This window comes from Vombatus ursinus, unplaced genomic scaffold (assembly GCF_900497805.2).
Source record: "Vombatus ursinus unplaced genomic scaffold, bare-nosed wombat genome assembly UNPS02014779.1, whole genome shotgun sequence".
In the NCBI taxonomy this organism is placed as follows: Eukaryota; Metazoa; Chordata; class Mammalia; order Diprotodontia; family Vombatidae; genus Vombatus; species Vombatus ursinus.
In genome coordinates, this window is record NW_020954557.1 from 1,479,276 (window position 1) to 1,493,374 (window position 14,099).

At 33.8% G+C, this 14,099-nt stretch overlaps 1 protein-coding gene across 9 annotated transcripts in view; it reads right to left on the minus strand.

The window, feature by feature from the left end:
- The window catches only part of LOC114045738 (plakophilin-4), a 235,076-nt gene that overhangs the window by 29,139 nt on the left and 191,838 nt on the right, over positions 1 to 14,099 (minus strand). For all 9 annotated transcript variants that reach the window (XM_027865905.1, XM_027865911.1, XM_027865907.1 and 6 more), the window contains 2 exons: positions 11,192 to 11,324; positions 7,448 to 7,661 (listed from right to left, as the gene is read on the minus strand). In XM_027865905.1, coding sequence (XP_027721706.1) covers positions 7,448 to 7,661; positions 11,192 to 11,324 — 347 coding nt within the window. The remainder of the gene's footprint in view (positions 1 to 7,447; positions 7,662 to 11,191; positions 11,325 to 14,099) is intronic.

Genomic DNA, 14,099 nt, shown 5'->3' on the forward strand with positions numbered 1-14,099 from the left:
TGATTATCTGCTTTTTACAGAAAAGAAAATGAAGATTCAGAGAGCTACACAGATAATAAATGTTAAGAGATGAGATTTGACTTTAGGTATTACTAACTCCAAATCTAGCATCCTATTGACTTGGTTATGACTCTCACACAAATATTCATTTCCTAACTGTTATAAAACAACAAAAATAAAATTGACTGTAATGTGTGTGTGTATGTGTATTTTTAGGACTAGAACTGTTATTTAATTGGCATAGGGAGCTTCCACTGAAGAAACCTCCTTTGCCAATGCATATTGTTAATGCCTACTCTGCAATTTAGTCTTTTTTAAAAAAAATTAATTTATTTTGTTTTATCAACAATCACTTTCATATGCTTTTGAGTTTAAAATTTTCCTCCCCATCCCTCCCCACCACCCTCCCCGAGATGGTGCACAATCTGATATAGGCTATATATATACATTCCTATTAAACATATTTTCACATTAGTGATGTTGTAAGTAAGAACTAGAACCAATAGGTGGAACCACCAGAAAGAGGAAACTAAACTCAACAGAAGAAAAAAAAAATAGCAAATAGTATGCTTCGATCTGCATTCAAACTCCATAGTTCTTTCTTCTTTATGGATAGCATTTTCCATCATGAGGCCTTTGGAGATGTCTTAGATCCTTCTATTGATGAGAAGGGTTAAGTTTATCAGTAATAATCATTGTACAACGTGGCTGTTATTGTGTTCAACATTCTCCTGGTTCTGTTCACTTCACTCAGCATCAGACCACACAAGTCTTTCCAGGTTTTTCTGAAGTCAGCCTGTTCATCACTTCTTACAGCACAATAGTATTCCATTACATTCATACACCACAACTTGTTCAGCCATTCCCCAGTTGATGGGCATCCTCTCAATTTCCAATTCTTTGCCACCACAAAAAGAGTTGCTATAAATATTTTTGTACATGTGGGTCCTTTTCCCATTTGTATGATCTCTTTGGCATATAGCCCCAGAAGTGCTATTCTGCAATTTAGTCTTATAAGTGCCTGATGGTACTTAGAAAGTTAAGTGACTTGACCATGGTCACTCAGTCAGTATGTGTGAGAGGCAGAAATTGAATCCAAGTTTTCCAGAATTTCCTGACTCTGAGATATGCTCTCAATCTACTACATGAGGTCAACGATATATATTCAGAGAAGATACTCATCAACTTAGATTTGCATTAAACACTGTTTTGTCAACATATTTTACCACTAGTTAAAGGAACTAATAAAATTTGCACAGCCCATGGACTTTGACTTTCAGTTTTAAGAAAGACATACACATCTTATGCAGTGCTCACTGTATCACATGTCTTCTGATTAATTAAAAAAAAAGGATCATAATGAGTAAGTGTGAAATTTCTGTGTAGTATACAAGTCTTTGGAGGGCAATTCTGAATTTTACTGAGGATTAAAGAAAAAGCCTCCCCTCTTCCTCTCTTTCCTTACCCAAAGGAAGAGGTTTTGACTAAGGCCAATAACAGGAGAGAAAGACTTTACAGTTTATGGCAACAAAACAGGCACAGGTCAAAACCTAACCTAAGAAATGAAAAATTCTGACCCAAAGAAAGACCCCTGGGGCAAAAGAAAGGTGGACCAAGAACCTGCTGATCACCTCTTCAAAGAAACCCCCCAAGACATAAAAAGTTTAAGATAAAAGAATGGGAAAAAATAATTAACTATCACGATTGTAAATGTGAATGGGATAAACTTGCTCACAAAATGGGAGAGGTTAGCAGTATGGATAAGCAAATCCATTGATGTGACAGAGAACATTCCTCACCTGACTTCTTCATTTCTTTCCTATAGTATTTCACTTTCCCTCTTTACTTCTGAAGAAAACCATTGTGTGCGAATTCCTGTCTTACCTAATTCTGAAGCGATACTTGTTTTTTTCCTCTATGAGAAGGTAAGCACTTTGGCATAATTTAGCCTCTTTGATTGCTCAAATATATTTACCTTTCTAGCTTTCTCTTGATGTTTGTAATTCAAAGTTTATACTTAGCTCCGATCTTTTCAATAGCAGTGGTTCAGTCTTCTTTCTGTCACTAAGAGTCCATTTTCCCCCATGTAGAATTATACTAAGTTTTTCAGGATAAGTTATTGCTGATTGTAAACTTTTATTGCTTAACTTTTTGATGATCATATTCCAAGATTTTCCTTCTATATAGCAGTTGCTGTTAAGTGTTTGGTGTTTCTGTTGCAGTTCTTTGGTACTTGAACTATTTCTGCTGGCCATCAGTATTTTTTTCTTTGACCTAGAAACTCTGAATTTTGTCTATGACATTTCTAGGAGTTTTCATTTTGTGGTTTCATTCAGGAAGTAATTGGAGTCTATTTTCACTTAAAACTCTTGTTCTAATAAATATAGCCACTCTGTATTTATGAGTTTTGAAATAGGATAACCAGGCTTATTTTTTAGGTCATGGTGTTCAGGGAGTCTTCTGATCATTCCTAAATTGTATCTCTTTAACCTGTTTCCCAGGTCAGTTGTTTTTGATACTAACCTTTTAATTATATTTTAATATTTTTCACTGTCTCATGGAGTGACCGAATTTGTTTGATAATTCTCATTTTCAGGGTATCTGTTGCTTGGTTAAGGTTTCCACTTTTTATTCAAAGCTATTTATTTTTCTTCTAATTCTTTCCTCCAAATCTCTTTTTACATTTTTAAAAAATGTATTGCTTAATTTCTTTGCAGGTACTCTGGTAACACTTACAGCCAATCCATTATTTGTCTGAGGTGCTGCTTGTAGTTTTTCTAGAGTTACTTTCTTCTGGGTTTAGTTCATAGGTACCACTTGACCATAATATTTCTTCATAGTATTCAGTGTTTTCTTCTGTTTATTAATGTCCCCAGCATAAGTTTTTGATTTGGGACTTAGTCCTTGGAACAGGCTAAATCAATTCTTAGGTCAGCCCGTGTTTAATCATCCTGACATCAATTTTCATGGCTCTTGCCAAGAGGTTCCACCTCCCTTTAAAGTGTTAACGTGTTTGTGATCAGAACGTTGACAGACTTAAAGGTTCCTAATCAGAGCTCTGGGTTCCTCTCTTCTTACTGCACACCCTCCAACTCTCATTGGGTCAGGACAATACTGTGATTTTCTATGACCTGCTTCCCCACTCCGTATCTTCAGATATCCTCAGTCATGGCACTATTATAGGTTTTTGGCTTTTCATCTGAGTCAGTGCTGACTTTATAGGTGAGATCTGTCACCCAGTATTCTTGGCTTTTGGTCAGTTTCTTGTGCAGTGCCAGGCTGGATATAGAAGTATGCTGATACTTTCCAGATTTTTTGCTTATTTGATCTTATCCTCCTTTTACTTCACTGCTGGAGTATATGTGGGAAGAGTGAGCTCCTGTATGGCCTTTCATATATCTATATCTATATGTATCTATATATATAGATATAGATACATATACATATATATACACATATATATTATATATATATCCCCATGACCTATTCTATTCTACCTCAGCTACACACAGAGATGTTCAAATTCTTTATATTGTTATCACTGATAAATGCACAAGACTTCTATGTGCATGAACTCTGAAATTCTTTTATCTGATCACAATCTGTATTCTTTCCACCTCTCCCACTGCCTTGCAAGCCCTCGACTCTATTCTTTGTCCTCATAATGATCTCCATTACTTTCCCAAGTCATATGCCCTTATACTGGCTACACTTTTTCCTTCCCAAACTTGATCCCTTGGTGAACCAATTCAACTCTACTCGATATTAATATCATTTCTGTGGTAAATTTCTAATTTTTTATTATTGATAGTTTGTTTAAATAATTCAGAATTAAAACTTAGTTATATGCTTTATATTTCTCATTATTGTTCTTTCTCCTTGATTATAAATTCTGATTTTAACTACGAATTTGCACAAACTGCTGACTTCTTGAAAATCAGAATATCCACCAGTATTTTCCCATCCACTGAAATGTAGACCACTTCATTCTTTTTGTGGTTTGGTGCTTGCCATATTTAGCATACTTAAAAAAAAAATAAAGTATTCATGATATATACAGACATGGGTCTTCTATATAATCTGTGTCTCTGGTTTCTCTGTCTTTTTCTTGAACCAAACTTTCTCCATTTTTTTTCTCCCTTTCCTCAACTATTCCCACATCTCTGCACTGAAGGAGCCAAGCATGAGGGCATATGTTGAATTGCTTTGGAGGGTTTAAGTTCTTTATTGCATTTCTCAACTATGTTGTCCTATGCAACTGATTTTGGTGTATAGCTGCAATTATTTTCATAATGGTCCTTTTGCAAATACAAATATTACTTGCAATATGTGATGAAGAAATATCCCAGGACAAAAATTCTTGAAGCTTTTGGGAATACAACAACAACCAAAAAACCCAGCCAATTTATTAACCTGTGAACCACTTTCACATTTAGCCACAACTTCTTTTCTTTCTTCTGGTTCTGCTTATGGCAAGGATATCTGGATTTGTAAGATTCAGCTCCTCCAGCAATACGTCCACTTGTTGATATTTGGAAAAGAAGGATATCATATTTAGAGTTGTCAAAAGGTAAATTAAAATTTTACTGTCTAAAAACCACTAGCATCCTCTGAATCCAAGTGATTCTTAGCAACTGCTGCCCACTTCCTTACTGGTTCTCTAATGACTCACCATGGCATAAAGGTCCCCTTGAGTTTTTGAAAGCTGTACCAGTGGAATGCAAGCTTATGGTAGCTTCTACTAAGCTGAAAAGACTTTGAATAAAAGTCTCATGGACAAGAGTCATCACCTGAAGACTAGTCAAGATCATTTAAAGTCCTGACACACTTAAGCAGAAGTTACTAATAATGTTCTCTTCCTAACTCAAGCTGTCTTTCTAAGTCATTGTCTCCAATAAACTAATGGTGAGTAAGAAGCTTACTTTCCCAAGACTTTGTTAAATAAATCAGTAATCTGAATGTTTCCTAATAATTTTTGATTTACAAAAAATTCCATTTTCCTAATAGGAGATATGTATACAGATAAGAATTGCATGACAAAAAATACCATTACAAAGAAGAGTTTTACATAACATAAGTTATATTCTAATAGTGTTTTCTGCTAACCTCAATGATGCAAATTAAGCATAATAAATAATCCTTAGTAATAAATGAATGTACCTGATGACATGCTATTACAGCAATTATCCTTTCCTTTCCTTCTTTTATAAATCCTAATTAACCCTGTTACAAAACTCACTTAAACTTCCAAACAATTAAAACAACAACAAAATCTAAGACTTCTTTTCATAGGATAAATCCCTACAAAAGAAATTGGGAATCTTAATATCTAGGTCCTAAGAAGAGAAAGGGTGATTTCTAGTAACTTTATTGATTGCAACAAAAATACAAAACAATTAAAAAATCTACAACTTGATGGCCCAAAATAATGCATTATGATTTCATTAAAATGTTTCAAAAGAGACAACCAAAACAAAACCACCAATTATAATTTGACTCCAGGCTTAGAAACAGAGCAACTAACAGTGTATGCCTTTTAAGAAGTAAAGACTATTAAAAAAAAAAAAAAGTAAAGACTATAATTGTATTCTCCAATGATCTATTACACTTCATAGACATAAAAAGTAAAATTAAATTATCTTTGGCCAAAAACAAATATTAACTAAAAATTAAAGCTAAATTTCTTTTCAAAATAATTTTCATAAAACTGATACCCATTTAGACATTATTTTTTATTATTAACGATGATTACATGATAGAAGGATGATATTTCATTAAATGGCCTTTAACTTGTTGTTCCTGAAATGTTCCACGTAACTCTTGTAAAAGATCCAATACCAACTTAAAAGGCAGTGAGTACAAGGATAGCGGAATGGTACTTTACAATTGGTACAGAATATCAGATCTTGGTATAAAGCCAAGCTTTCATTTTGCTAAACAGAGTCATTGAATATTAAATACTGAATTTAAAAACAATTGTAAAATAAAACTACAGTTGAATCTAATGGTAATAAATGTTCACACACCTAAACATATATAAATTAACAACTATGTTCAACTTACCTGTTAGATAAACTATAGCAATTCTAATTATGTTCATAAATAAAACAGGTATAGATTTTAGGTATTCAGAGTCCCTAGACTTCAAAATTAGGGTCCCTTTCAAGTCAATGGGCAATAAGGTATAATATATCCATCTCTGAAGAAATCTAGGAAAGAATGCTCAATTAGATAATTTATTTCTAACTCCCTAATCAGGGCAAAGCAAAGCAGGAACAAATCTCCCCCCCCCCCCCAAATGAGGAAAGAACATGAAGAACATCCATCTTGGCTTCCAAAAAGTCCTTCAGTTAATCAGATAATTTGGCCATAAAACTCTATTATGGCCATTGGCTGAAGGAAGGTTTCATGGAGAAGGAGGTATCTGAACTAAGTCTTACAGAATGGGCATATTTTTAAGAGACAGAGCTGGGAGCAGGAAGCAATTGGGGATAGGGAATGCACGAACAAAGGCAAGGAGAATGAAGAATGTGGGTCACTTTAGGGGATGGCGAATTTTCTTGTTTGCCCTGAGAGGAATTATGGCTTAACGGAAACATAACTGGAACCTTGAAGCCAGAAAGCCTCTGACACATCCTGGATGAGTGATCCAGGGGCAACTCACTTACTCTGTCAGTGCTCCAACAAACTTGTGAAGATTATAAATTGCAAAGAAAGTGCTGATTGACATTGGTAGAAGGAGTTTCCCTCTCTGGGAGTTATATATGTCAATGAAATAACAGGTCTACTTTCTATTCCTTTCCTTAACAGGTAAAGGATAATTTTATTCTCCTACCCCTCCCCCCAAAAATTCTGTAAATATTTTGATCAAATTAGATTGTGAGTTCCTCAAGGGCAGGGACTGTCCTTTGCCTCTTTTCATATCCCCAGCACTTGCTTACTTAATAAATGTTTATTGATTATTGATTGAAATTACCTAAAGAATCAAAATATTATTCATGTACTCCATGTGTTTCTTTTGTATTGTACAAATACAATAAATTATAATTTACATGGTACTTTATAAACAGGAAGTCATTATTAACCAATGCTTCTGTGTTTACTGACCTAACAATTAATATTCAGAGACAGTGTGGCTTCTGAAGTATCAATAATAATAACAACTAAGATTTATATAGTGCTTATCTCATTTTATCCTCACAACAGCCCAGAATGCCACTTTACAGATGAAGAAACCCCAGGATCATACAATTAATAATATTGTGCATAGGTATAGTGCTAAGTTCATTTTACTGTAGATTCAGCCTGATTATTTGATTAACTCTTCAATTCTCTGAGAGTGCCTGAAAGCCGGATTTATTTATAGTAGTTTTTCAAATTTCAACTACTGGGAAACAGGTTTTTTGGGAAAAGAAAACAAAAAGAACCATCTATATTTCGTACCTACCAGTTACAAGCTCCCTTATTTCTGCATCAATAGATTTTCTTAACAATCGCAACAGGGCAGGTATCCCACCAACATTTTTCATGGCTATTTTATTTTCATCAGTAGATTTTCCATAAACAAGGTTGCGCAGTGCACCACAAGCATTCTTTTGAACTTCCAAAACTCTGTGGTCCAAAAGGTCAACAAGGTATTTGATTCCTCCTAATCTGCATACCTGGAAAGATAGAATAAACAGTTCAACATTATTGCTAATACGTGAAAGTAAATTCCAATAAAATAAATCATTAAGTGCCTTAAAATTTCACATTTATTGGTATCATCACTACTATGTGCAGAATGATACCAGGTTCTAGGAAGGATAAAGTATAATCATGAAGCTTACAGTCTAACAGAGGAATGCACAATATATAGAAATGCTGATCGTTTTTGTGGATCAACTGTATTTTGTATCATGCTTTCTTGTTGAAGCTATTTGTTTTCAGTTTCGTCATTGATTTTTCTGGCCTTTATTAAGTACAACATGTTATGTCACCTGCCAATGGGGATGATTTTGTTTCCTCTTTGGCAATATTAATACTTTTACTGTGTTCCCTTGTCTTACTGCTATTGTTAGCATTTTAAAAACCATGCCAAATAATGTACTGAGCAAATTTCTAGTGTGTCTCCATTGCAAACATATGCCTTTGATTATATTAGGCAAGAGCTTACAAATCTGACTCAAGGATTTTTTTCTTTTATAGCATTTCATTTATGGCTTGCTTGATTTCTTTTTCTGAGACTAGGCTCTTTCATATCTCAATTTCTTATTTTGCTAGTCTGACTTTTATATTTATGAAGTATGTAATTAACCGCATTTGAATTCCATGTTTTGTTGACATATAAATGGACATAGCAGTTTCTGATTTTCTAAAATTTTTTCTCTTTTATAAACTGATCTCATTCATTTTTTTGGGGGGGAGGGCAATCTGATTCTCATTTTTAATTCCTCATAGTACCTTGCACATAGCATACATGGGTTCATCAGGTATCTTGAAAGAACGTCAATTCTTCTATCTCTACATGAATATGGCATCAAACTGGCTTTAATCTTTTAGATAATTTAAACTAAAAAATTATGCCTTTCGTACAAATATATATTTTGAAGGGCAAGTTGTGTGCTAATTAATACAAAACAGTCTTAGCTGTCAAAAAATAGCTTCTTCAATAGCTTTAAGATTTAAAACAATCAACCTGTAGTCAGAAGATAATGAAACAAAATAAAATCTGAATCCAAGTAGCTATGTAGATCATATTAGGAATGTAGGTGGTAAAATTAAGAATTTAGCTAATTACTCCTAATTCTGAAGGGCAAATGTACTCCTTAAAATTATTTCTTTTAGGTTTATCAGTTCCAATTATGATCAGTATATCTCTAAGTATTTTTCTAATTTAGCCACAGAATTGGGACTAAAGATATTCCTGAGTGAAAACCAAATAAATATCTATACTTAAACTTTTTATCTGGAATGAAAGAGGTTCATATTGTTATAAAAAGTTTGTAAACTTTTTTATTTTTAGGGAGTACCAGATATTAGAAAGTCTAAGTTGACCTTGGCTGATTCAATAAAATGAAAAGAAGTACTAGTTCCAGACCTTCTTCTAAAATAATCTTAGGCACTGACCAATTCTCCATCAGAGACTGCAAATGAATCAGAAGGGAGAAAGACAGAAATATTGTCCATGCTCAAATGAAGCTCCTTCTGAATGACTAATAAAAATTCCAAAAATCTCAGCTTTGTTAGAACCTTGTATTTGTGTTTCTGGGACTTGGGGTTTTATTTAAATGATGGAGTAACAATACCTCTTGTAGTTATGTTTCCCTTGCGGGGTCAACAGATAATTAATTGATCAGAGATCAGGATGGCAGAGTAGAACTTGTACTGTACAAGACATTAAGAAAGTTGGATTCTAGGTCTAATACTGCTACTAACTGTGGTGTGACCTGAGTACCTCAGTTTCCTCCTTTGCAAATGAAGGCATTGGACAAGATGACCTATAAGCTTCTTTTTAGCTTTGACATTTAATGATCCAATGGAAAGTCTTTGTACTTTGTACAATACCCGGCACATACTTTAATGACCTGTAATTTCACCACAATAAATTTCCCTTCACCAATCCCTCTATAATGCAAATAGTTTTAAGAACTGCAGAGGCAAAAAACCTTAAGTCCATCTGGTGCTATGACTTTCCAAACTTACCGAGGCTAGTCTGACATTTAACCTGGACTGCACATTTTCCCAGATAGTTAGTATCTGTCTGAGCTTTTACTTCTCTGGCATGGCCTTTGAGAACACAGGGTAACCTCCATACCACAGCAAGGCACAAGAAAAGGATAGTTATAGAGGGTCTTATACATAGTACTTGCTTAATAAGTATGTGGCGATAGTGTACTGCCCTAGACCACAACTCTGTTATAATCTCTGAGACATCAAAATTCAGACTACAAGACATGACTGGTAAGAACACTGTAAGATTTCTTACATTCTTTATTACTGGGTTTAAGACCCAAAGTTTGGATGCACTGTTCTGCACCTCTAACAACAGTTCTTGGTTCAAGTCCCAATATTCAGCATAAATCTAGACTATACAGTTTTACTTCTTTGAAGGACTCTGTCTCTCAACCCAAAACAGCAGGAGATAGGTGGTATAGGACAGTATGGAGGTCACATGAGAAGAACAGGTGGCATTTATGTTGGACCATGAAGGAAGGTTAAATTTGAACTGGGGCAGAGATATAAATTTCTCAGACCAGGGAACGGTATGAGCAAAGACACAGAAGTTGTTAAGTACAGAGCATATTACAGGGAGGCCAAGTATAATTTCTGTGTTTTTAGGTATCCATCCATAGGTCAGTCCAGTGACTGACTTATAGGTCATCTTGTCCAATGCCTTCATTTGCAAAGGAGGAAACTGAGGTACTCAGGTCACACCACAGTTAGTAGCAGTATTAGACCTAGAATCCAACTTTCTTAATGTCTTGTACAGTACAAGTTCTACTCTGCCACCCTGATCTCTGATCAATTAATTATCTGTTGACCCCGCAAGGGAAACATAACTACAAGAGGTATTGTTACTCCATCATTTAAATAAAACCCCAAGTCCCAGAAACACATTGTTTTATAGACCAAACTGATAAATGAAAATGTCGAAAACAGTAATTCTATTAGTCAAATGAAAGATTAAGGGATATCTGTGATGAATAAATATATGCATAGCTCTCAATAACCAATAATTTGGTGCTGCTCTGAAAAGATAAAAATACTGATAAAACTTAAGAGTTTATAGAAAGTCATATTTATAACTTCCTATAACTTCACGCCACTATATGCTGGCATAAAGTTTGATCATACCAAATACATACATGCATTTCCTTTTATTAGTTTAAGGAATACAAACATTTTTGTTCCAAAGTTCTGCATCAGAAAATATTTTTCTTAAATAAGGTTACATTGACTAGACTTTCTATGGTTTAAAACAAGCTAATTATAAAGACAAATAATTTGGAAATTACATTAAAATCACTCCAAGATTATGATTCCAGCTGTTGTGAGGACTACTTAAATGTGTAATTGGATTACAAAATAATAAAAAATGTTGTAAAAATATTTTAAAAAGACTATTTAGTTGAATAAAATAATTTCCTGTATGTGAGACCTCTAAATTAAAGAGTGATCTTTCCTTTGTTTTCATTCAGAGATCCTGTACCTCAGTTTTCACTTTGTTATCTCCAAAGCACAGATGTTGTAAGTAGGCTGCTGCATTTGCTTGAACTGACGGAAACTGATGTTGTAGCATGTGAATGACTTCAGGCAGTTCAGGATCACGCCAAGCAAATTCTCTGTATGAGAAAAAAAAAATTTTAAGAACTTTTCAAATTTATACATTTAGCACAGTGAAATTATTATTACTATTGTTAAGTAAGAGCTCCTTTGCAAAAAAAAAATTATTAAAGTGCCAAAAATCTTTGTAAAGTTTAAAAAAAAGTGACAAAAACATGCAAAGGCTCAGACAAAAAGATATCAGGGTATAACTAAAGAGACATAGTGGGACAAAAGAGAAACTTAGTGCATATAACTTCTTCCCATTGGTTTCATTTAAAAGAAAATACTATTTTTACTGATAGCTTTCATTTTTTTCATAGAATTAGGCAAAAACACTACAATTCTTTTGGAAGACTACAGGTTCAGTTTTAATGAATTTATACCTATGTAACAACTGTTGGCTGTGGTTAACATAGGATAAGTGTAGGTTCTTTAGCTTAGTGAATTGAAGGAACTGATAGGGAGAGAAAGGGTAACAGGGTGATATCAAAAGGCTCATGCTAATCTTATGGGCCTAATTTTGGAAAAGCATAGGAGGGCTTTTTAAATGTAAACTTGTTACATTTGAGAAAACTGGCTCATTTGAAAATGGATCTAACAATCAGTAAGTTGGCTGATCTTGATGGAGGGATAAGAAAAAAGTTACTTGTCTAAACAAACAATACAATCCTCAAAAACAAACTCACCAAGAATCTAAGCATTAATAGTGAGAGAAAAGAACAGAATAGGAAAAAAATTAATTAACTGTAAAAGAAAGAAGAGCCATTTCTATTAGCTTACTTTATTAAACCAGGTTCTTCTGTATTTAGTTAAATTCCATTCATTAATCTAAACATTAAAAAATCTAGGACAACTCCAAACTAGGTCATTTTGGCAAGGAGATCAACACATATGCAGAGTATGAATCTTCATTAGTTGGACTTCTGAATAAATAGAAGATTTACATGTATTTAGGTAAAACAGATTTCACAAACTGCAACAGGTTTCTTTATTTCTCTTTCCCTTTATTTTTTTCATATCTCTTATAGCCATGGTGCTTAATTTTAATAGTGATTAGATAGCTGAATTAACAGTTTTAAAATAATAAAACCAAATGTCACTTAATTAAGAGGAACTTAAGTACTTTAGACTTAGACAGTATCTTGAACCTAGTGGTGCTCATTAAAGACAAGTTCAATAGTGTTACTCAACTTTTTACTTTATGTGGGTAACCCCAAAACATGTGGCTGAGTCATGGGAGAGAGGATGCAACTCTGGATTTGTTTCACGGTCTTTCTTACTGTCTGAATGGGGACTTTTCCTACGACGTGTGAAAGAAATTCTTTGATCTATTTCATGGAACAAATTATTTTCTTCTTGCAAGCTTGCAGTTTGGAGGGACAGTGGAGAGTTCTTGCCTCCCTCTCAGAGGCAAAGAAGAAAATCCAGCTAGAAATCCATTTTAATGATCTAGCACCATAATTTACTTGAGAAGTATTATGTTTATTGACATGGCTTATTCTCACATATGAATGAGAATGTAAATGAAAATATCCTTGTGAGTAGAGATTGTCTTTTGCCTTTCTTTGCACTATCAGTGCTCAGCATGGTGGGCATTTAATCGATGCTTACTGACTGACAAGTTTGTGTGATATATTATCTTTTAGAAATAAGAATAAGAATTCATATTTAACAACATGGATTTTTTTGAAGTATCAAGAAGTGATTTAAAAACACAGTCCAGCCATTATATGGTATTTATGAAACATTTACAGAACTTAGGAAAGCTTCCAGTATACTGTGTGGATCTTCTTGGGAGAATTTATAGAAAGCGAGGGTAGTATGCAAGGGTTGTGATGCACAGAAGTGGAGAGAGAGTACTTGTGTTGATAACATTGTGAAGAGCTAAAAAACAAAGAACAATAAAATAGCAAAATAATATCTGAAGATTTCTTGATAGATTTAGTCACACAAATTCTGTGACTGAAATACTACTACATAAATAAAAATTTTATACAACAAGGCTATTACTTATATGTCCTTGGAACACAAAATGATACCTATAGTGTGGTATGTTAGTTGCCCTTTTAAGTTTTAAAAAATCTTATTAAAAACTGGGGTCAATTTATACACCAAGCATAGAAAATCATTACTTTAAATTTCATTTTTGGTGGCAGCTGCTTCACTGTGTCCTCTTATTAGGGCCTCATGAACCTTTAAGGCTTATTTCTATAGTGTGAATAGTGAGCAGCTTTCTCAATGGTGTATGTTTAGCTAAGGCTAGAATTCTAATGCTAAAATTAGTCCCAAAAGAAATGTTTCCATATATTTATGAATGAATGAAAAAGCATTTATTAAGCACTTACTATGTGGCAAGCACAGGGATACTAATTAAAAAAAAAAAAAAAAAAGGACAGCTTGTGCTCTCAAGGGATTTACAAAGGAATAGAGGAAGCAACACACAGGGGATAGTAGAGATTAGGAAGGGAAACTTTGTTCCATGAAGTTATAGAGACAGGCCAAGGAAGTCAGATTTAATCTTCCCCGAACTTTTTTATGCCTCAATTTAAGTTAACATGCTTATACTTATGAAATACGAAAAGAACCAAATAAATGTCATTTTATAGAAAGCTAGGGTAGTATGCAAGGGTTGTGATGGACAGAAGTGGAGAGAGAGTACTTGTGTTGATAACATCATGAAGAGCTAAAAAACAAAGAAGAATAAAATAGCAAAATTATATCTGAAGATTTCTTGATAGATTTAGTCACACAAATTCTATGACTGAAATACTACTTTGGGTGATCTATGGTGG